Raw genomic sequence first — 16083 nt, 5'->3', positions numbered from 1 at the left:
GCTGATCCAAGTGTGTGTGCCTTCGGCGCGCGCCAGGTCCTGCTCCTTTATGCGCTCCTTCATGCAGCTGCTTTATGCTTTTATTCTCTACTTCCCTAACATCATTTCCATCAAACCTTTAGGTATATTTTCATCTCAATTTGGAACTCTTTTTCTTATCTATAACCTTCTAAATCTTCTCACTTTATCTCCTACTTCTACCTCTCTTTTTTCTTCCTCACCTCTATATTTTAACTCTAAACCTATGGCCTCTATTCCAACAATATGGGGCCGCCGACCTCTTGCTAAACCCCCCCCCCCTCTTACTCCCACTGAAATTCGGCTCAGAAATTATATCACTATTCCTACTTCCTCCGCTTCTACTCTTCGTTCTTCATCATCTCATCACTCCTCTAAAATCAATATAGGCCTCGTAAACATGCGGTCTATCAAAAATAAACACCATTTAATTCACAATATGATTATTCAATACAACCTTCATATTTTATGCCTCACTGAGATTTGGTTAACCCAGGGGGAGGATGCCTACCTGATCCAAGCATGCCCCACCAACTATAAGGCAATATTTCAACCTCGCCTGAACAAAAAAGGAGGAGGTTTAGCCTGTAATATACCATACTACTATTCCTCTTCAGTCTAACTCTTTCAACTCTTATTCCAACATTCCAGTTGAAACACTTCAATTTTCTATTAAAAAAACTCTCCTCCTCTTAATTTCCTCCTGATTTAGCTTCCCCCCCTGTTACAAAAGCATCACTATCTACTCTTATCTCTACTATTTCAGACTTTAACATTTCCTATCCTGATTTTATCATTCTTGGAGATTTCAATATTCACTTTAATTTTCCCAATCATCACAACACAGCAGAACTTTTAACATTAATCTCCGATCTAACTTTAACCCCTCTTATCTCTATGCCTACCCACTCTGCCGGTAATACCATAGATATGATTTTCAGTCCGACTTCTATCAGCCACCTCTTTCAAGACTTTCAATTTCACCCTCTCCCCTGGTCCGATCACATCCTTATTAATTGGCAATTAGATCTTCCGTCGTACCCATATTACACTCAACAAAATACTTACACCTCCAGAAATACTAATAAAATAACTCTCTCCGCCATTCAGAATTCCTTTTAAATTAATCCTACATGATTTCAATACCCTTTCAATTGAAAAACAATTTTCACTCTGGGACACTTCTACAAAATCCTTAATGGACCTCTTGGCCCCTCCACAGGAAAAAACTTACCCTAAGCCAGAATAAAAAAAAAAAAACCCAAAAAAACCCTGGTACAATGATAAACTTGCCCTTCTTCACCGACAACTCCGCTCCATCGAACATAAATGGCGTAAAAGACATTGCAACAATCTTCTTATCCTTTTTAAGGAAAAAGCTTTCTATTACAAAACTGCCATTCAACAAACCAAGAAAGAATACTATTCTAAATATATCTACCCGCAATTCCTCCGCTCTTTTCAATCTAGTTCAATCGCTTTCTTCTTATTCTAAAAAGAAACCTTCACCCCTACTTACACAGCCATCTGCTACTGAGCTTGCACTCTTTTTTGATACAAAAATTAAGGACCTTCTTCCTCTGTCTCTTCTCCAGACATTTCTGATGATTCTATTCATCTATCATTCAGCACTTGCTCTAACTTTAAACTCCCCTTCTCTTGCAAATCTTCTCCAAATTCTACAATCTCTAAATACTCCCAATAATCTTATAGAGAGTATTCCCTCTTCGCTTCTTAAAAAATTCTTTTCTTTTTTTGGGCCATTCCTTTTGGAAATGGTATCCAAGTCCCTTTCTGATAACCTTGTTCCTACAGCTTGGAAATCAGCCCTCGTTATTCCAAAACTAAAAAATCACAACTTAGATCCCTCTTTGCCGGCAAATTTCCGCCCAATTGCTAATCTCCCTTTAATATCAAAATTGACTGAGAAAATCATTCATAACCAACTCACAGAATTTATCGACAACACTCATGCTCTATACCCATGTCAAACAGGTTTCCGTTCCTCTCATTCTACCGAATTGTCATTGCTAGGCCTCATCTCAACTATATATTATTTTCATGATCATCAAAAATCCGTCCTCCTCATTTCTCTAGATATGTCTGCAGCCTTCGATACTATTGACCATTCTCTCCTCATCAACCGACTCAAAGACTGCGGCGTTATAGGACCAGCTCTCTCATGGTTCACCTCATACTTTAACGAACGCAGTTTTAAAGTTCACGTAAAGAATGAAACCTCTTCATCTATACCACAAATTTACGGTGTCCCGCAGGGTTCTATTCTATCCCCTTTACTATTCAACATCTTTCTGTCACCTCTTCTTACCCTGGCACAGTCAATTGGATTCACCATCTTTGCCTATGCGGATGACATTCAACTACTTCACCCTGTCAACACCTCAAACACCTCAGAAATAAAAGATATCAACAATAAATTAGATACAATAAGTGACTGGCTTCACACAAATAAACTTTCTCTCAACATCGATAAATCCTGCGGCCTCCTACTTCCTATTAAAAACAGTGAGTCTCTATCAGGAAAGATTTTTATCAAATCCACCCCTATAAAAATTGAAACAAAAATAAAACTACTGGGAGTTATCATCGATATGGACCTTACTTTCCACGATCACATCAGCTCGGTGGTAAAAATCTGTTTCTACAAACTTCGCCTTATTCGTTCGCTAACCTCCATCCTAGACACGGATGCTATCAAAATTCTGGTTCATTCCTTAGTTATCTCCCACCTCGATTATTGCAACTCTCTATATAACAGACTCCTCCAAAAAGAAATCCGACGCTTACAGTTAATACAAAATACGGCAATAAAACTCATTTACAAATTAGGTAAATATGATCACGTCACTCCTCTCCTGAAAGAAGCGCATTGGCTTCCTATCACACATCGTGTTACTTATAAAACCATCCTACTGACCTTTAAAATTAAACTCTCCCATCAGCCTTCATATCTTGATAGGCTTCTCATTCCACAATGCTCAACACGTACACTAAGATCAACAGACCAGAATTTCCTTTCAATTCCCTCTATAAAAGATTTTTTCTACACCAGAAAAACAAATTTTCAGTAGTTGCCCCAACATTGTGGAATGCTTTGCCACATCAACTCCGCCTCGAAAAACAACTTGATAGATTCAAGATAAGCTTAAAGACTTTCTTATTTCGAGATGCTTTCTCCTGCTCTTAAAGCATCTCCATCTTACTCAACCAACCGCTTCTATGAAGCGATCCCATCCTACATGTTTTATCCTCTCCCCCCATCCTATCTCAATTTTTTTTTTTCCTTCTCCTCTCTTTCTAATTATGTAACTTTTCCCCTCCCTTCCCCTCTTACCATCATCTTCAAGTTCGTCCAGTCCATGTCCTTAATGTACACTTTTATTATCTTCTTTTATATATATAATTTTTTATCTCTATTTTTAACATTTTATTGTAAACCGGCTAGATACTAGTTGATGGTCGGTATATTAAAAGTTAATAAACTTGAAACTTGTCTTACCCGGTCACAGTATCTAAGCCTTGTAAAGTTTTTAATTTTGTATTTCACCTAGAAATTTTTGAATAGGCGATTATATCAAATTTTTAATAAAACTTGAAACTTGACAGAAAATCTTCATGGCCTCACAGAGCCACTAATCCAATCAGTACAGATGCCATTCCAGGATTCCTGACAAAGGCCCCTGTTTCACTATAGCTTCTTCAGGGGAATCATTAGAGAAACGCTCTGCCTGTACTTTTACACCATAAAATATAAATGCTGTAATAAACATAAGAACATATAAACATATCCAGACAGGGTCACCACTGAATCCAGATATTCAGGGGCTGCCACTGTCCGGATTCCAGGTTTTTATTTCAGCCACAGCAGCCAGTAGTTTTGGGGGTTTTTTTTAATGCCAATGGTGAGTATCATATCAGCTAATGTGAGAAGAGAAGAATATACTGTATTTGCTTTCTTATATACTGACTATGAGCCAGAAAGCTATTGAAACAGTGTTCATTCAGTTGCAGTATTTGGGTATTTCCCTATCCCCAGAGGGTTTACAAGCTGAGGCAAAGGAGAGTTAAATGACCTGCCCAAGGTCACAGGGGACTGCAGTGGTATTTGAACCAGGCCGCTCTAGCCCTGAAGTGAACTGGAAGAAAAAATTGATGCCGAGGGTCATTTATTCTGCAGTAGGTTACAGCCCGTGAAGCAAAGACTGCGGAACTTGCAACTCTCCTCTATCAATAATGTTTCTCATTTAAACAACACACAAAAGAACAGGGGAAACAAAACCACAAGAATCAAAAGAACAAAAACAGAGTGGAATTGTCCCAATCAGAATGGAGCACAAAAAAAGTGTCTTTCAACTCCTCTGATAGATCGCGGCGTTTTGCAGTGCTCTGAAAGTTACGTGTAGAAGCAGCAGTTAGCTTGGGCTGTGTATTTTTCTGTTCGGTTCATTGCACACCCGAAGATTCACACGACTCCTGATGCAGGCCGGGTAGGCCGAAACATTTGCATGTCGAGTCATAAAGTCATTGTATGGATTTACGGAACTTTGGATGAATAAAGGCATTTGGATCTATCAGATGAGTTGAAAGACACTTTTTTTGTGCACCATTCTGATTGGGACAATTCCACTCTGGTTTTGTTCTTCTCATTTAAACAATTCAGACACAGGACACGTCAAATGCATTTCACATATGTACTGCGCTTACAACTCCAGCACATCTCAGATCAGAGTAGCGGCAATAATTTCTTTACAAATAAAAAAGGTTCTTTTCAAAAGAACTAAGTTTTTAAAATTATATTAATTTTTTCCTTCAATAAAATGTTATAAATTAAAAAAATAAAATAATTTTATTGAACATATGTTACATTAAGGCAGGCAAAACAACATGGTAAAATCAGTCCGTTTGTATTGTTGGGGGGGGCTGCCCTTAAAATCAACTTGCTTGAGATAATCCCTTTGCATGCTGCAGTGTCCAACTTTGTCCCAGATGCCGCATTGCATCTTTCTATTGCCCCCAACTGATGTCACCTACTTTCTAATGTAGGTCAGATTTTCATAGATGACCTAGTCTGGACTGTGACCAGGGTGAGATGATATCCAATCTCACCACCTGTTTGGAGAGGGTAAAAACTTGGCACAGCCCACATGAATTAGCAGGAACAGAGTGCCTTTGGATTTCCAGGAACAAGAAGGCACTCCTTTCTAATGTGGTGAAGGTTGCCTGCGGTTTGTGAGTGCTTTCACACGCTGATCTTCCCTTGGCGTCGCAAGCCTGAGCAGCAGTTCAGTCAGCCATCTTTGGCTTATGTCCATTGCAATGACTAAGTTCCTTCTTACAGTGACAGGATATGCAGAGCCTGTTGAGTCTGAAATTGGATGATTGCAATTCATTACTCCCTCCTTCAAGGCTCACTCCAGCCCCTCTTAATCATCCCAGCCATTGAAGCCCTCCCCAGCCTGTCCTCAACTGAATGTCCTTATACGGGACACAGACCGTGCAAGTCTGCCCAGTACTGGCCTTAGTTCCTTCAATATACACCCATTATTTTCTGATTAAAAATCCTCTGTGTTCATCCCATGCTTGTTTGAACTCTGTCACCATTTTCCTCTCCACCACCTCCCTCGGGAGCGCATTCCATGCATCAACCACCCTCTCCGTAAAGAAGAATTTCCTAACATTACTCTTGAGTCTACCTCCCCTCACACATTGCAGATATAAAATCCCAGTGCCTGGATAGCTAAGTTTGGCATCATAGAATACTGTCTTAACTATACCCACTTGACTCTGGCTATGGCACTGAACATTAGCTGTACCTGTGTACTGCCAAACACCCGGATACTCATTGCCAGTGCCTTATAGGTACTAAACATCTGGGCAAAATTCAGCCAGCAGCAGCCAGTATTTAAGAAAATGCTTTCTGCTGCTAGGTGAATATTGATTAGATGTCATACATATGTCCTCTATTTCTGTAACAGTATGCTTAATGCATTGCTTATATTGTAATTCCACTCAAGATGGCTTACTATTTATCGCAATTAGTTCAATGCGCGGGTTGAATTTAAACTTATCTTAACATTTGAGTGAGTTGGATGATGTTAGCGGCTCTGGTAAGTGTAGGTTTTTCCATTTGATTATGGTTTTTGATCTTTAGAGGTTTTTGGGTGAGTTTAGTATGGAGATATAATATTATCATTAAGGCAATTTAATTTTTTTTATATATATATTTTTTTAGGGAGATCCTTGATAAAGCAAATTCTTTGCGAAACATGTCGGATTATTAATTCCCAGCTGCGTTGAAACAAGATGAATTTAAGTATGAAATTCATCAGAAGATTAACTTATAATTATTTATAAAACTTCTAAAAAAGATTAAATTATTGCAAATGAATTAAAAAACATATTTAATGAATTGAGGCCAATGAGGAGAACTATACACCAATATTCCTACCAGATACAAGTTATTATTGAAGGTGGAGGAGGTGTGTCTGAGGCCTTGATCCTATAAGTATAATATTACTAAGTGCTTTGAAGAAAAATATAAAGTTATTAGCTTGAATTATAGTAGGTGTTCGGGTATATTGCTTATATTGTATGCATATGCTTACAGTATATTAGTATTCCCACATGCAAATATTTAGCTGTGCACACAGGGAGATTCTATAATAAGATATACCCACAATGCCTTTAGCATCTAAATGGAGCATGTATGGTTGAGTAGACTGGATGGAACATTTGGGCCATCATCTGCCATCATTTACTTTGTTACTATGTCTGGATAACTTCTGGTTCCACCTGGACTCCACTCCCTGACCATCCCAGCACTAACCAGCACTAATATTCAGCATTATCTGCTTAAATACCAATTAATACTAGCAGTTGGGCCTCTGGTGTAATTTAACTGAGCAGGAGTGGATCCTGCCCAGTTAACTCTTTTATTGGCAGATGGTGAAAACAGCTGCTTTACGTAACTTAATGCTGAACGAGAGCAACAGTGCCAAGTAACAGGCGTTTGGAGATGCAGATCTTCCATAAGAGCCATAGAAGACACATGTTGCTTGAGCAACAATGCCAAATAAAGGGCTAAATTGTTTTAAATAGTGACCCCTACCTTTTAAAATATCCTGTTAAAAAAAACAAAACAAAACAAACATCTATAGAATAAAATATTTTTTCAAGTTGATATGGCAACCTGGCCAATAGAACAAATATCTGGGGTGCAGTACTGAAAGCAGATAATTTATTATTTTTATAAGGTTAATAGAAGGAGGTGTACATGGCTGAAGGTTCACACCTAGAAATCTGGGCATTGAGGTTTATCTAATCCTCCAGTGCCATCTAATGGTTATTTAGGCTAACTACATCACTTGTTTAGAAAGGCTCAGATTAAGATTACAATCACTTTATTTGGCATCATAATTTTACATGTGTTGCCAAAGTAATACTGGACCTCCTTTAGAAAGCCGTGCTAGCGATTTTAGCGCTGGCCATGGCAGTAAGAACTCCGATGCTCATAGAATTCCTATGAGTGTCGAAGTTCTTACTGCCACGGCTGGCGCTAAAAACGCTAGGGCATCTTTGTAAAGGAGGGGGACTAAGAGGGTTATGTATTAACAGTTAATGCTTACTAATGCTGTTAATGCAACAGAACCTGCACTAGATAACACACATAAATAGAATTAGCCTCCCTTAAGTAGTTAAAAGAAAGAAAGAAATTTACATTATAACAGCAGAAACATAAAATAAATTTTCAGGATACAGACAGGATATTAACAAGCATAATTCCCAGATTCTAGTGCTGATCTATATTGTCTGGTCAGGTTATATTTCTTGGCTGGAAGCAGGATTCAACATGTTTTGCTGCTATAACAAACAGGGCTTCTAGAGATCTCTATATACAAGATATTGTATGCTGCAGAATCCCACATGTGCACAACATAGAGAGGCCCTCAACAAAAATGTTATGAAGGCAAAAGCCTTAACTAGACTCTTCAAGAAATCAGGAAATCAGACTTTGGATGTACAATAATACTATCTACAAGCTCTGCCTTTAACTGCACAAGCCTCAGACACTTATTATTTAAAGTGTTTGAGGCCTGTGCAGATGAGGACGGAGCTTGCAGGAATGGGGCTGGGGCAGGAAAAGAACTCAGTGGGATGGGAAAATAAGTTCCTGTGGGGACGGGGAAAAATTTGTCCCCGTGCCATTCTCTACTCAGTGCTGCTGTTCAGGATTAACTAGTTGTTAGATCATTGGAAAACCAAGGCTCAAGATTCACTTCCTTATTTATCCTCCTTGTGACCTTGAGAAGTCACTTAACCTTCCATTGTCTTAGGTATAACATTAGAACTTATGCCTTCTGAGGTCATGGAAACTCACCTTCAGCAGCAACTGAAAAGGTGTCAGTTAAGGCCACAAGACGCATATAATAACTTCTACATTACAAAGATACATACAATCCATCTAAATCTGTTCCTAATAAACACCAGGATAATAAATGATAGAGTTTAATAAAAAAAACACGGTGTGGCATAATGCAATACAAAAAGGTGAGAATTACACAAATTGGATACATATACACATAAAAAGCAAAAAGATTATATTACAAAATAGGTCAGTCAGCTACAGTAAACAAGTTTTGTTACAAGTGCACGACTATACATGGAGTCCCAGAAAACCTTGCACGTGAAGGCATGTGTCTTTCAGAAGTGCCTGTTTTGTAAACTCATTTGTGCTATGCTTCACCAACTACTTTTGCAGTGGACAACCTGTGCCCCGACACAAGGCAGTGCCATGCTCAAAGGGTTACCCAGTGTTCAAGGGATGCCTGCACCATCCAGGTGGCCGTCTACCTTATTGGACACTGCCAATCAGCTGACGAAGGAGCTGAGCAGTGGATTGGGGAGAGAGCCACGTGGACAGAGAAAGCATCTTCAGAGATTCCCTCGTCTACCCTCCCCCCCCCACGCACAGATAGGGGTAGATTTAGGAAAGTGAACACACTTGCGTAAAATAAATATATGGGGGGAAAAAACACCAATTGCACATGAAATTGTCATTATAGAACTTAGATCGGCAAGTGCACCCCTAACTTTAGACTCGAGCTAAACAGTCATGCCTAAAGTTGGCAGTTCCATGTGTGATAATATTCTCTCATTTGCGAACACAACTGCAAGATATTTTCCTGACCCGCCCACGTGCGCCTCCTTTGGTCGCTGCATGCTATAGCATGTAGACGCTAAGGCCCTGATTCTATAAAGCCTGCCTAAAGTTAGGCCTAATTTAAATGAATAGGCTTGATCAGTGCTGATATCGGCACTCAGCACCTCACAATCGGCCTTAAATGAACTTAATTGAAAGTTACGCACCTAACTACAAACATTTTAATTCTATAAAAAAAGTAGGCGCCGATCCCAAAGTGCCTGCACTAAAACCGGTTGTGGTTAGGGGGGTGGATCATGGGGGGGCGGTTTTGAGTTAGGCACCTCTCTGTGAATCAGGTGCCGTTGGGCTCTGAAATTGGCACCTAACTTTAGGCATATAAAGCCCTGGCATAAATGGCTAGGATGCCGAACGACACCTAGGCACGCTTAGGCGACGCTGAGTGTGATTCTATAAAGGGTGCCTATGTTTTATAGAATAGGTGCTGATATTGGCGCTTAACTTTAGGTGGACTTTATAGAATTAGCGCCTATTGGTACTTAAGGTTAATTGGCATCTTTTACAAAGTCGATTTCACCGAAGCCCATTGGGAAATAATGGACTTCGGTGCCGCTAACCCAGCTTTGTAAAAAGAGGGGAGTCTCTCTTTTATTAAGCCATGATGGCAGTTTCTACCACAGCTCAGAGCACTAAATGTTCCGACGCTCATAGGAACACACGGCTGACACTGTTTCATAAAGCTGCTTGCCCAAATTTGCACGCTAGTCAGAAGTTTGGGCGCGCAGTTTTATAGAATCTGGAGATCAGAGGGCACTGCGTGACTTAGGGGTGGGCCTGTTCCTGACCATCCTTAAACCACAGTGAGAAAATGAATGTCTCTTTCTTTGCTGAGAATTCAAACACAAGGCGTTTTGGCCCAGCCTGAATCAGGTGCTAGATAACGAAAGATGATGCATTAATAAGGTTGGCTATTTATTTATGTTTCACATTGTAACATTCACAGAAGTAACTTTGGCTAAAATGTTTATTTTTTTTAAAAAAATGTTATCTAACTCATTTGCTAAAGGTAATTCATTTTTAAATTTGATTAGAAAACCAGTTAAAAAAATATTCACAAGTGTAATATTGCACTGAGCTAATGTACAGCTAAGTACAGTTTAAAGGGCACAAGGTTTGCGTTATTATTTAACATAGTTTGCCATCTTCATGTTCTCAAGTTTCTTCACCCCAAAAACCGTAATGGCTGTTTTCTAGAAGCACTCAATCGATATCAATGGAAACAAGTCTGATAAATCCAAAGATCAACTGTAATAAAGACTTGTGCAACTAATAATGTTTTGAAGCTCTACTGAACTCTCAGATGCCTGCTCTGGTGAATCATCAAAGATTTCTATCCAGAATTGCAGGAGAAGGTATCATTCATTGAGTAAAGTAAGAAAATTAATTGTGCTTCAATAAAGATTGTGCTTAAGTAAACTTATTAAATAAATAATGTCGAAAGACTCAAACATCACACTTATCTTATTGCTTTTCACGTGCCGATGTTAGATTCATTGTAGTCAGATACTATCCCTATGGGCCATTTTGTCTCCATAATCGAGCTAAGCTGCACAATTTTGACCCCTGATGAAGCCATAGATGATGAAACAGGTCCCCGTAGGGATAGTATCTGACTACAATGAATCTGACATCGGCACTTGAAAAGCAATAAGATAAGTGTGATGTTTGAGTCTTTCGACATTATTTATTTAATAAGTTTACTTAAGCACACTCTTTATCGAAGCACAATTAATTTTCTTACTGTACTCAATGAATGATACCTTCTCCTGCAATTCTGGATAGAAATCTTTGATGATTCACCAGAGCAGGCATCTGAGAGTTCAGTAGAGCTTCAAAACATTATTAGTTGCAAAAGTCTTTATTACAGTTGATCTTTGTTTTCTAGAAGCAGGCAGCCTTGAATTTCACAGTGGTCTTGGGGAGTGGACGTGGGCTCAGATGCTAGCTGAACCAGACATAGTCAAACAGCAAATCTTGGGGTGGCCCTTGAATTTCACAGTGGTCTTGGGGAGTGGACGTGGGCTCAGATGCTAGCTGAACCAGAGACATAGTCAAACAGCAAATCTTGGGGTGGCCCTTGAATTTCACAGTGGTCTTGGGGAGTGGACGTGGGCTCAGATGCTAGCTGAACCAGAGACATAGTCAAACAGCAAATCTTGGGGTGGCCCTAAGACCAAAGCAGGTGGGCACAAAATTTTATCTCCACCCCCACCCCCACCTCAAATAAGACCCTTTTTCAGTTAGAACTCTTCTAAGCTGGGCATCCAGCAGCAGTTCCCCCCAAGCAGTTACAGGCCCCTCCACACATGCATGGTGGCAGGGGGGGGGGAGGAGGGGAGTTGGTGATGCCAATGGCTGTTATATTGCCATCAGCTGCCCAGTTTGTTAGAATTCTAGCCAAGGGGAGGTTGCCAGCTGTGGGGCTTGGGGATCCTCACCGGCCATAGCAAAGGTGTACCAATTTGGGGTGGGCCTGAGCTCAAAGCGGACAGGGCCCTTCTCACTTGGGCCCGCCCACTGAACACCCAAATGTTTTCCAGTACACAATCAGGGGCAGAGAGGAAGCCCGGGATGCCTTAGCCTCCAAGAAATCCAAATGAGCTAATCTGACTGGGGCAACACATTTAAGATATTTTTTTCTGCTTCTAGCAAGGATTTTTATCAAGGAGAAAAAAAAAGTTTTACAGTCAAGAGAGAGAGAGTGCTAATATCTGCAAATACTGGAAAGGCTTTTCCAAGAGACCTGCACAGAGAACTTTAGAAATGACACACTCTCTCTCTCTAGCTTTTAGCAAAGGTGCTGCCAACTGCAGAGGCTGGAAAAGCACACATTTTTGGCACTGCTTTTACAGAAAGTCTTTAAAGAGTGTAATACTACCTTGCATTTATAAGTAAAAATATTATTCTTGAAAGAATACAAAAATAAGTGCACGGTCTATGGCTAAGTTAGTACTGCAGACCAACATCGGTGGAATGTTTTTGGCATTCTGTTACTTTCCCTTTGTGCATGGTTAGTGGTCCATACTGAAAAGCTTTTTAAAACACGGTTTCAAAACACAGGGGTTGGGGAGGAGGTTCTGTTCCTTTGGAGACAGAAGGAGCAAAATTCTAGCCGACAGCAGCTTACAATCCAATGCTTGCGGAATATGCATATACAGTATTAGAAAAGATCACATTTACTATATCATATCAGCCTTCTCGGTGTCAGGTCAAAAGCGCGCCGGGACAAAGGCGCGCCCAGACAATTGAGCGCAGCGTGGAGGCGCACGCCGCTCTAAATTACTGTTTTTAGGGCTCCGACGGGGGTGTGTGGGGGGGAACCCCCCCCACTTTACTTAGTAGACATCGCGCCGCGTAGTGGGGGGTGTGGGGGGTTGTAACCCCCCACATTTTACTGAAAACTTAACTTTTTCCCTGTTTTTAGGGAAAAAGTTAAGTTTACAGTAAAATGTGGAGGGTTACAACCCCTCAAATCCCCCATAACGCCGGCGCGATGTCTATTAAATAAAGTGGGGGGGGGTCCCCCCAACAAAATCCCCCGTCGGAGCACCTAAAAACTGTAATTTTGAGCGGCGCGCGCCTCTATCTTGCGCTGAGTTGTCGGCGCGCGCCTTTGTCTTTCGCGCCATTGTCTATGAACCGCCTTCTCTGATGTACAAATTGCTCCTACCCAGATGCCAAATGCCCACTGCAAAGGCTTGTCATTGGTCTTTAGCTGGGTACAGTGCTACGCAATGCACATGTCCGACAGCTGAGTGTGCTTGTCTGTTGCTTCTGCTTCTTTTAATTGCAAAGCTCTCCTCGTTTCCCAGGAAAACACTGCAGATCCAAAGAATGGGTCTGGAGCCCCGTCATCTCCAGCTAAATGCCATTAAATGTACACAACAGAATGTATAGGCTATGAGCTCCGTGAACGATGTCTTCACACATCTGGAACTGCAGGTCAGTCAGAGTTCTAATTTCTTCATATTTGTTTAAAATGATCATTTAAAAAAAAAACAACCACCACCTCTTCTACAGAATTAGCATAAAAAAGAACCGCCCATATTATCACTATTGCACAATCTGCGGCATCTCGCTCCATGCTTTGTGTTTCTTCTTGGCCAGGGACATCCAGGGTGGTTCAGCAGAGCTGTTCGGTGTCAGTGGTGGGCTTGAGGATAGTCCATCGTCCTTTTCAGTAACAGGAACCAAGTTCAATGCGGGACATTCAAGTCCACCCGAGGCAGCTGAAACCCAAAAACATTTCACTTTCAATACTCCATAATCTTTAAGAGGCTTTCACTGGACTGCTATTTTGGGATAAGATGGGGTTTTAGATCTTGGCACTGTCTGGGAACAACTGGTATCATTTTCATTCTTTCCAACCCGATGGAAGTTGGAAAGACTTATACAAAAGGGATAACCCCCTCCCCCCTCCCTCCTCCCCCCTCTCATAAATATGGCTAAGTTATTGAATAGACCTCGGTCATTAAAGTCCAAATCCTCATGGGGATCTGAGGCTTTTTCCTCCTTTTTGAATAATTTCCCCATGCAGATTTGGACTTTAATGACCGGGGTCTATTCAATAACTTAATATCTCAAGGTATATATCTACCCAAGTGGTACAAATAAAGCACAGTTACTTACCGTAACAGGTGTTATCCAGGGACAGCAGGCAGATATTCTTTACGCATGGGTGACGTCACCGACGGAGCCCTCGGTACGGACCTTTTTACTAGAAAGTTCTAGTTGGCCGCACCGCGCGTGCGCGAGTGCCTTCCCGCCCGACGGAGGAGTGCGTGGTCCCCAGTTAGTATAAGCCAGCTAAGAAGCCAACCCGGGGAGGAGGGTGGGACGTAAGAATATCTGCCTGCTGTCCCTGGATAACACCTGTTACGGTAAGTAACTGTGCTTTATCCCAGGACAAGCAGGCAGCATATTCTTTACGCATGGGTGACCTCCAAGCTAACAAAGAGGGAGGAGGGATGGTTGGCCATTAGGAAAATAAATTCTGAAGTACAGATTGGCCGAAGAGCCCATCCCGTCTGGAGAAAACATCCAGACAGTAGTGAGTAGTGAATGTGTGAACTGAGGACCAAGTGGCCGCTTTGCAGATCTCCTCAATGGGTGTGGAACGGAGGAAAGCAACAGAAGCGGCCATAGCTCTCACTCTGTGGGCCGTGACAGCACCGTCCAGTGACAGACCGGCCCGAGCATAACAGAACGCGATGCAAGCTGCAAGCCAGTTGGATAGCGTTCGTTTAGAGACCGGACGACCCAAACGATTCGGGTCAAAGGTCAGGAAGAGCTGAGGGGACAAGCGGTGAGCCCTTGTACGATCAAGATAGTAAGCCAGGGCACGCTTGCAGTCAAGAGTGTGCAGTGCCTGTTCCCCGGGGTGGGAATGGGGTTTCGGGAAGAAAACAGGCAACACAATGGATTGGTTAAGGTGAAAGGCCGAGACCACCTTGGGGAGGAACTTTGGATGGGTACGCAGAACCACCTTGTCATGATGAAAGATAGTGAACGGTGGATCAGCTACCAGTGCATGAAGCTCACTGACCCTCCTGGCAGAGGTGATGGCAATGAGGAAAAGCACCTTCCAGGTTAGAAATTTGAGCGAAGTTGTGGCAAGAGGCTCAAAAGGAGGTTTCATGAGGGCAGACAAAACCACATTCAGGTCCCAGACGACCGGAGGAGGTTGTAGAGGTGGTTTGATGTTGAAGAGACCCCTCATGAATCGGGAAACCAGAGGGTGAGCCGTGAGGGGTTTTCCCAGGACAGGTTCATGAAAAGCCGTGATGGCACTGAGATGGACTCTGATTGAGGTAGACTTGAGGCCTGCGTTGGACAGGGAGAGCAAGTAGTCCAGAACAGGTTCCACCGCTAAGGAGGTGGGATTGTGATGATGCCGGAGACACCAAGAGGAGAACCTGGTCCACTTCTGATGGTAGCATTGAAGGGTGGCTGGTTTCCTGGAGGCGTCTAAAACGAGACGAACAGGCTGAGACAGATTTCCTGGAGAGGTCAGCCCGAGAGAAACCAAGCTGTCAGGTGGAGTGAAGACAGATTGGGATGTAGTAGAGACTGATGCTGCTGTGTAAGTAGAGTAGGAAACACAGGTAGAGGAATGGGCTCCCTGGAGCTGAGTTGAAGCAGGAGGGAGAACCAGTGTTGACGAGGCCACCGGGGGGCTATGAGGATCATGGTGGCTCTGTCCCTGCGGAGTTTGAATAAAGTCCGCAACATCAGAGGTAGTGGAGGAAAGGCATAGAGGAACCGATCCGTCCAGTCGAGTAGGAATGCATCCGGGGCCAGACGGCGAGGAGAGAAGAGTCTGGAGCAGAACTGGGGCAGCTGATGGTTGTGAGGAGCTGCGAATAAGTCCACTTGCGGAGTGCCCCAGCGAGCAAAGATGGAGTGGAGCGTGGGAGGATCTAAAGTCCACTCGTGAGGTTGAAGGATGCGGCTGAGATTGTCGGCCAGGGAGTTCTGTTCGCCCTGGATATAGACCGCCTTGAGGAAGAGACTGCGGGCCGTGGCCCAGGTCCAAATACGAAGAGCCTCCTGACAAAGGAGGCGAGATCCTGTGCCGCCCTGTTTGTTTATGTAGTACATGGCGACTTGGTTGTCCGTGCACAGGAGCAGAACCTGAGGACAAAGAAGGTGCTGGAAGGCCTTGAGAGCATAGAACATGGCTCGTAGTTCTAGAAAATTGATGTGATGTCGACGCTCCTGTGGGGTCCAAAGACCCTGGGTGCGTAGGTCTCCCAGGTGAGCTCCCCATGCATAAGGGGAGGCATCCGTGGTGATGATCATGGAATGTGGGGGCAGATGCAACA

At 42.4% G+C, this 16083-nt stretch overlaps 1 protein-coding gene across 7 annotated transcripts in view; it reads right to left on the bottom strand.

Annotated features, from left to right (window-relative positions):
* Nucleotides 1-5061: 5061 nt before the first annotated feature.
* The window catches only part of LOC117361280 (acrosomal protein KIAA1210-like), a 156027-nt gene continuing 145005 nt past the window's right edge, over nucleotides 5062-16083 (bottom strand). For 6 of the 7 annotated variants that reach the window (XM_033946407.1, XM_033946406.1, XM_033946412.1 and 3 more), the window contains one exon: nucleotides 12801-13488. In XM_033946407.1, coding sequence (XP_033802298.1) covers nucleotides 13313-13488 — 176 coding nt within the window. In that variant the 3' untranslated portion in view covers nucleotides 12801-13312. Of the gene's footprint in view, nucleotides 5405-12800; nucleotides 13489-16083 lie in introns of those variants that run through there. The other variant, XM_033946411.1, reaches the window with a different exon arrangement.

The sequence above is a fragment of the Geotrypetes seraphini genome, chromosome 5, assembly GCF_902459505.1.
Source record: "Geotrypetes seraphini chromosome 5, aGeoSer1.1, whole genome shotgun sequence".
NCBI lineage: Eukaryota > Metazoa > Chordata > Amphibia > Gymnophiona > Dermophiidae > Geotrypetes > Geotrypetes seraphini.
Note: the sequence above shows the minus strand (reverse complement) of the source record. Positions and strands in the feature narration are given on the sequence as shown.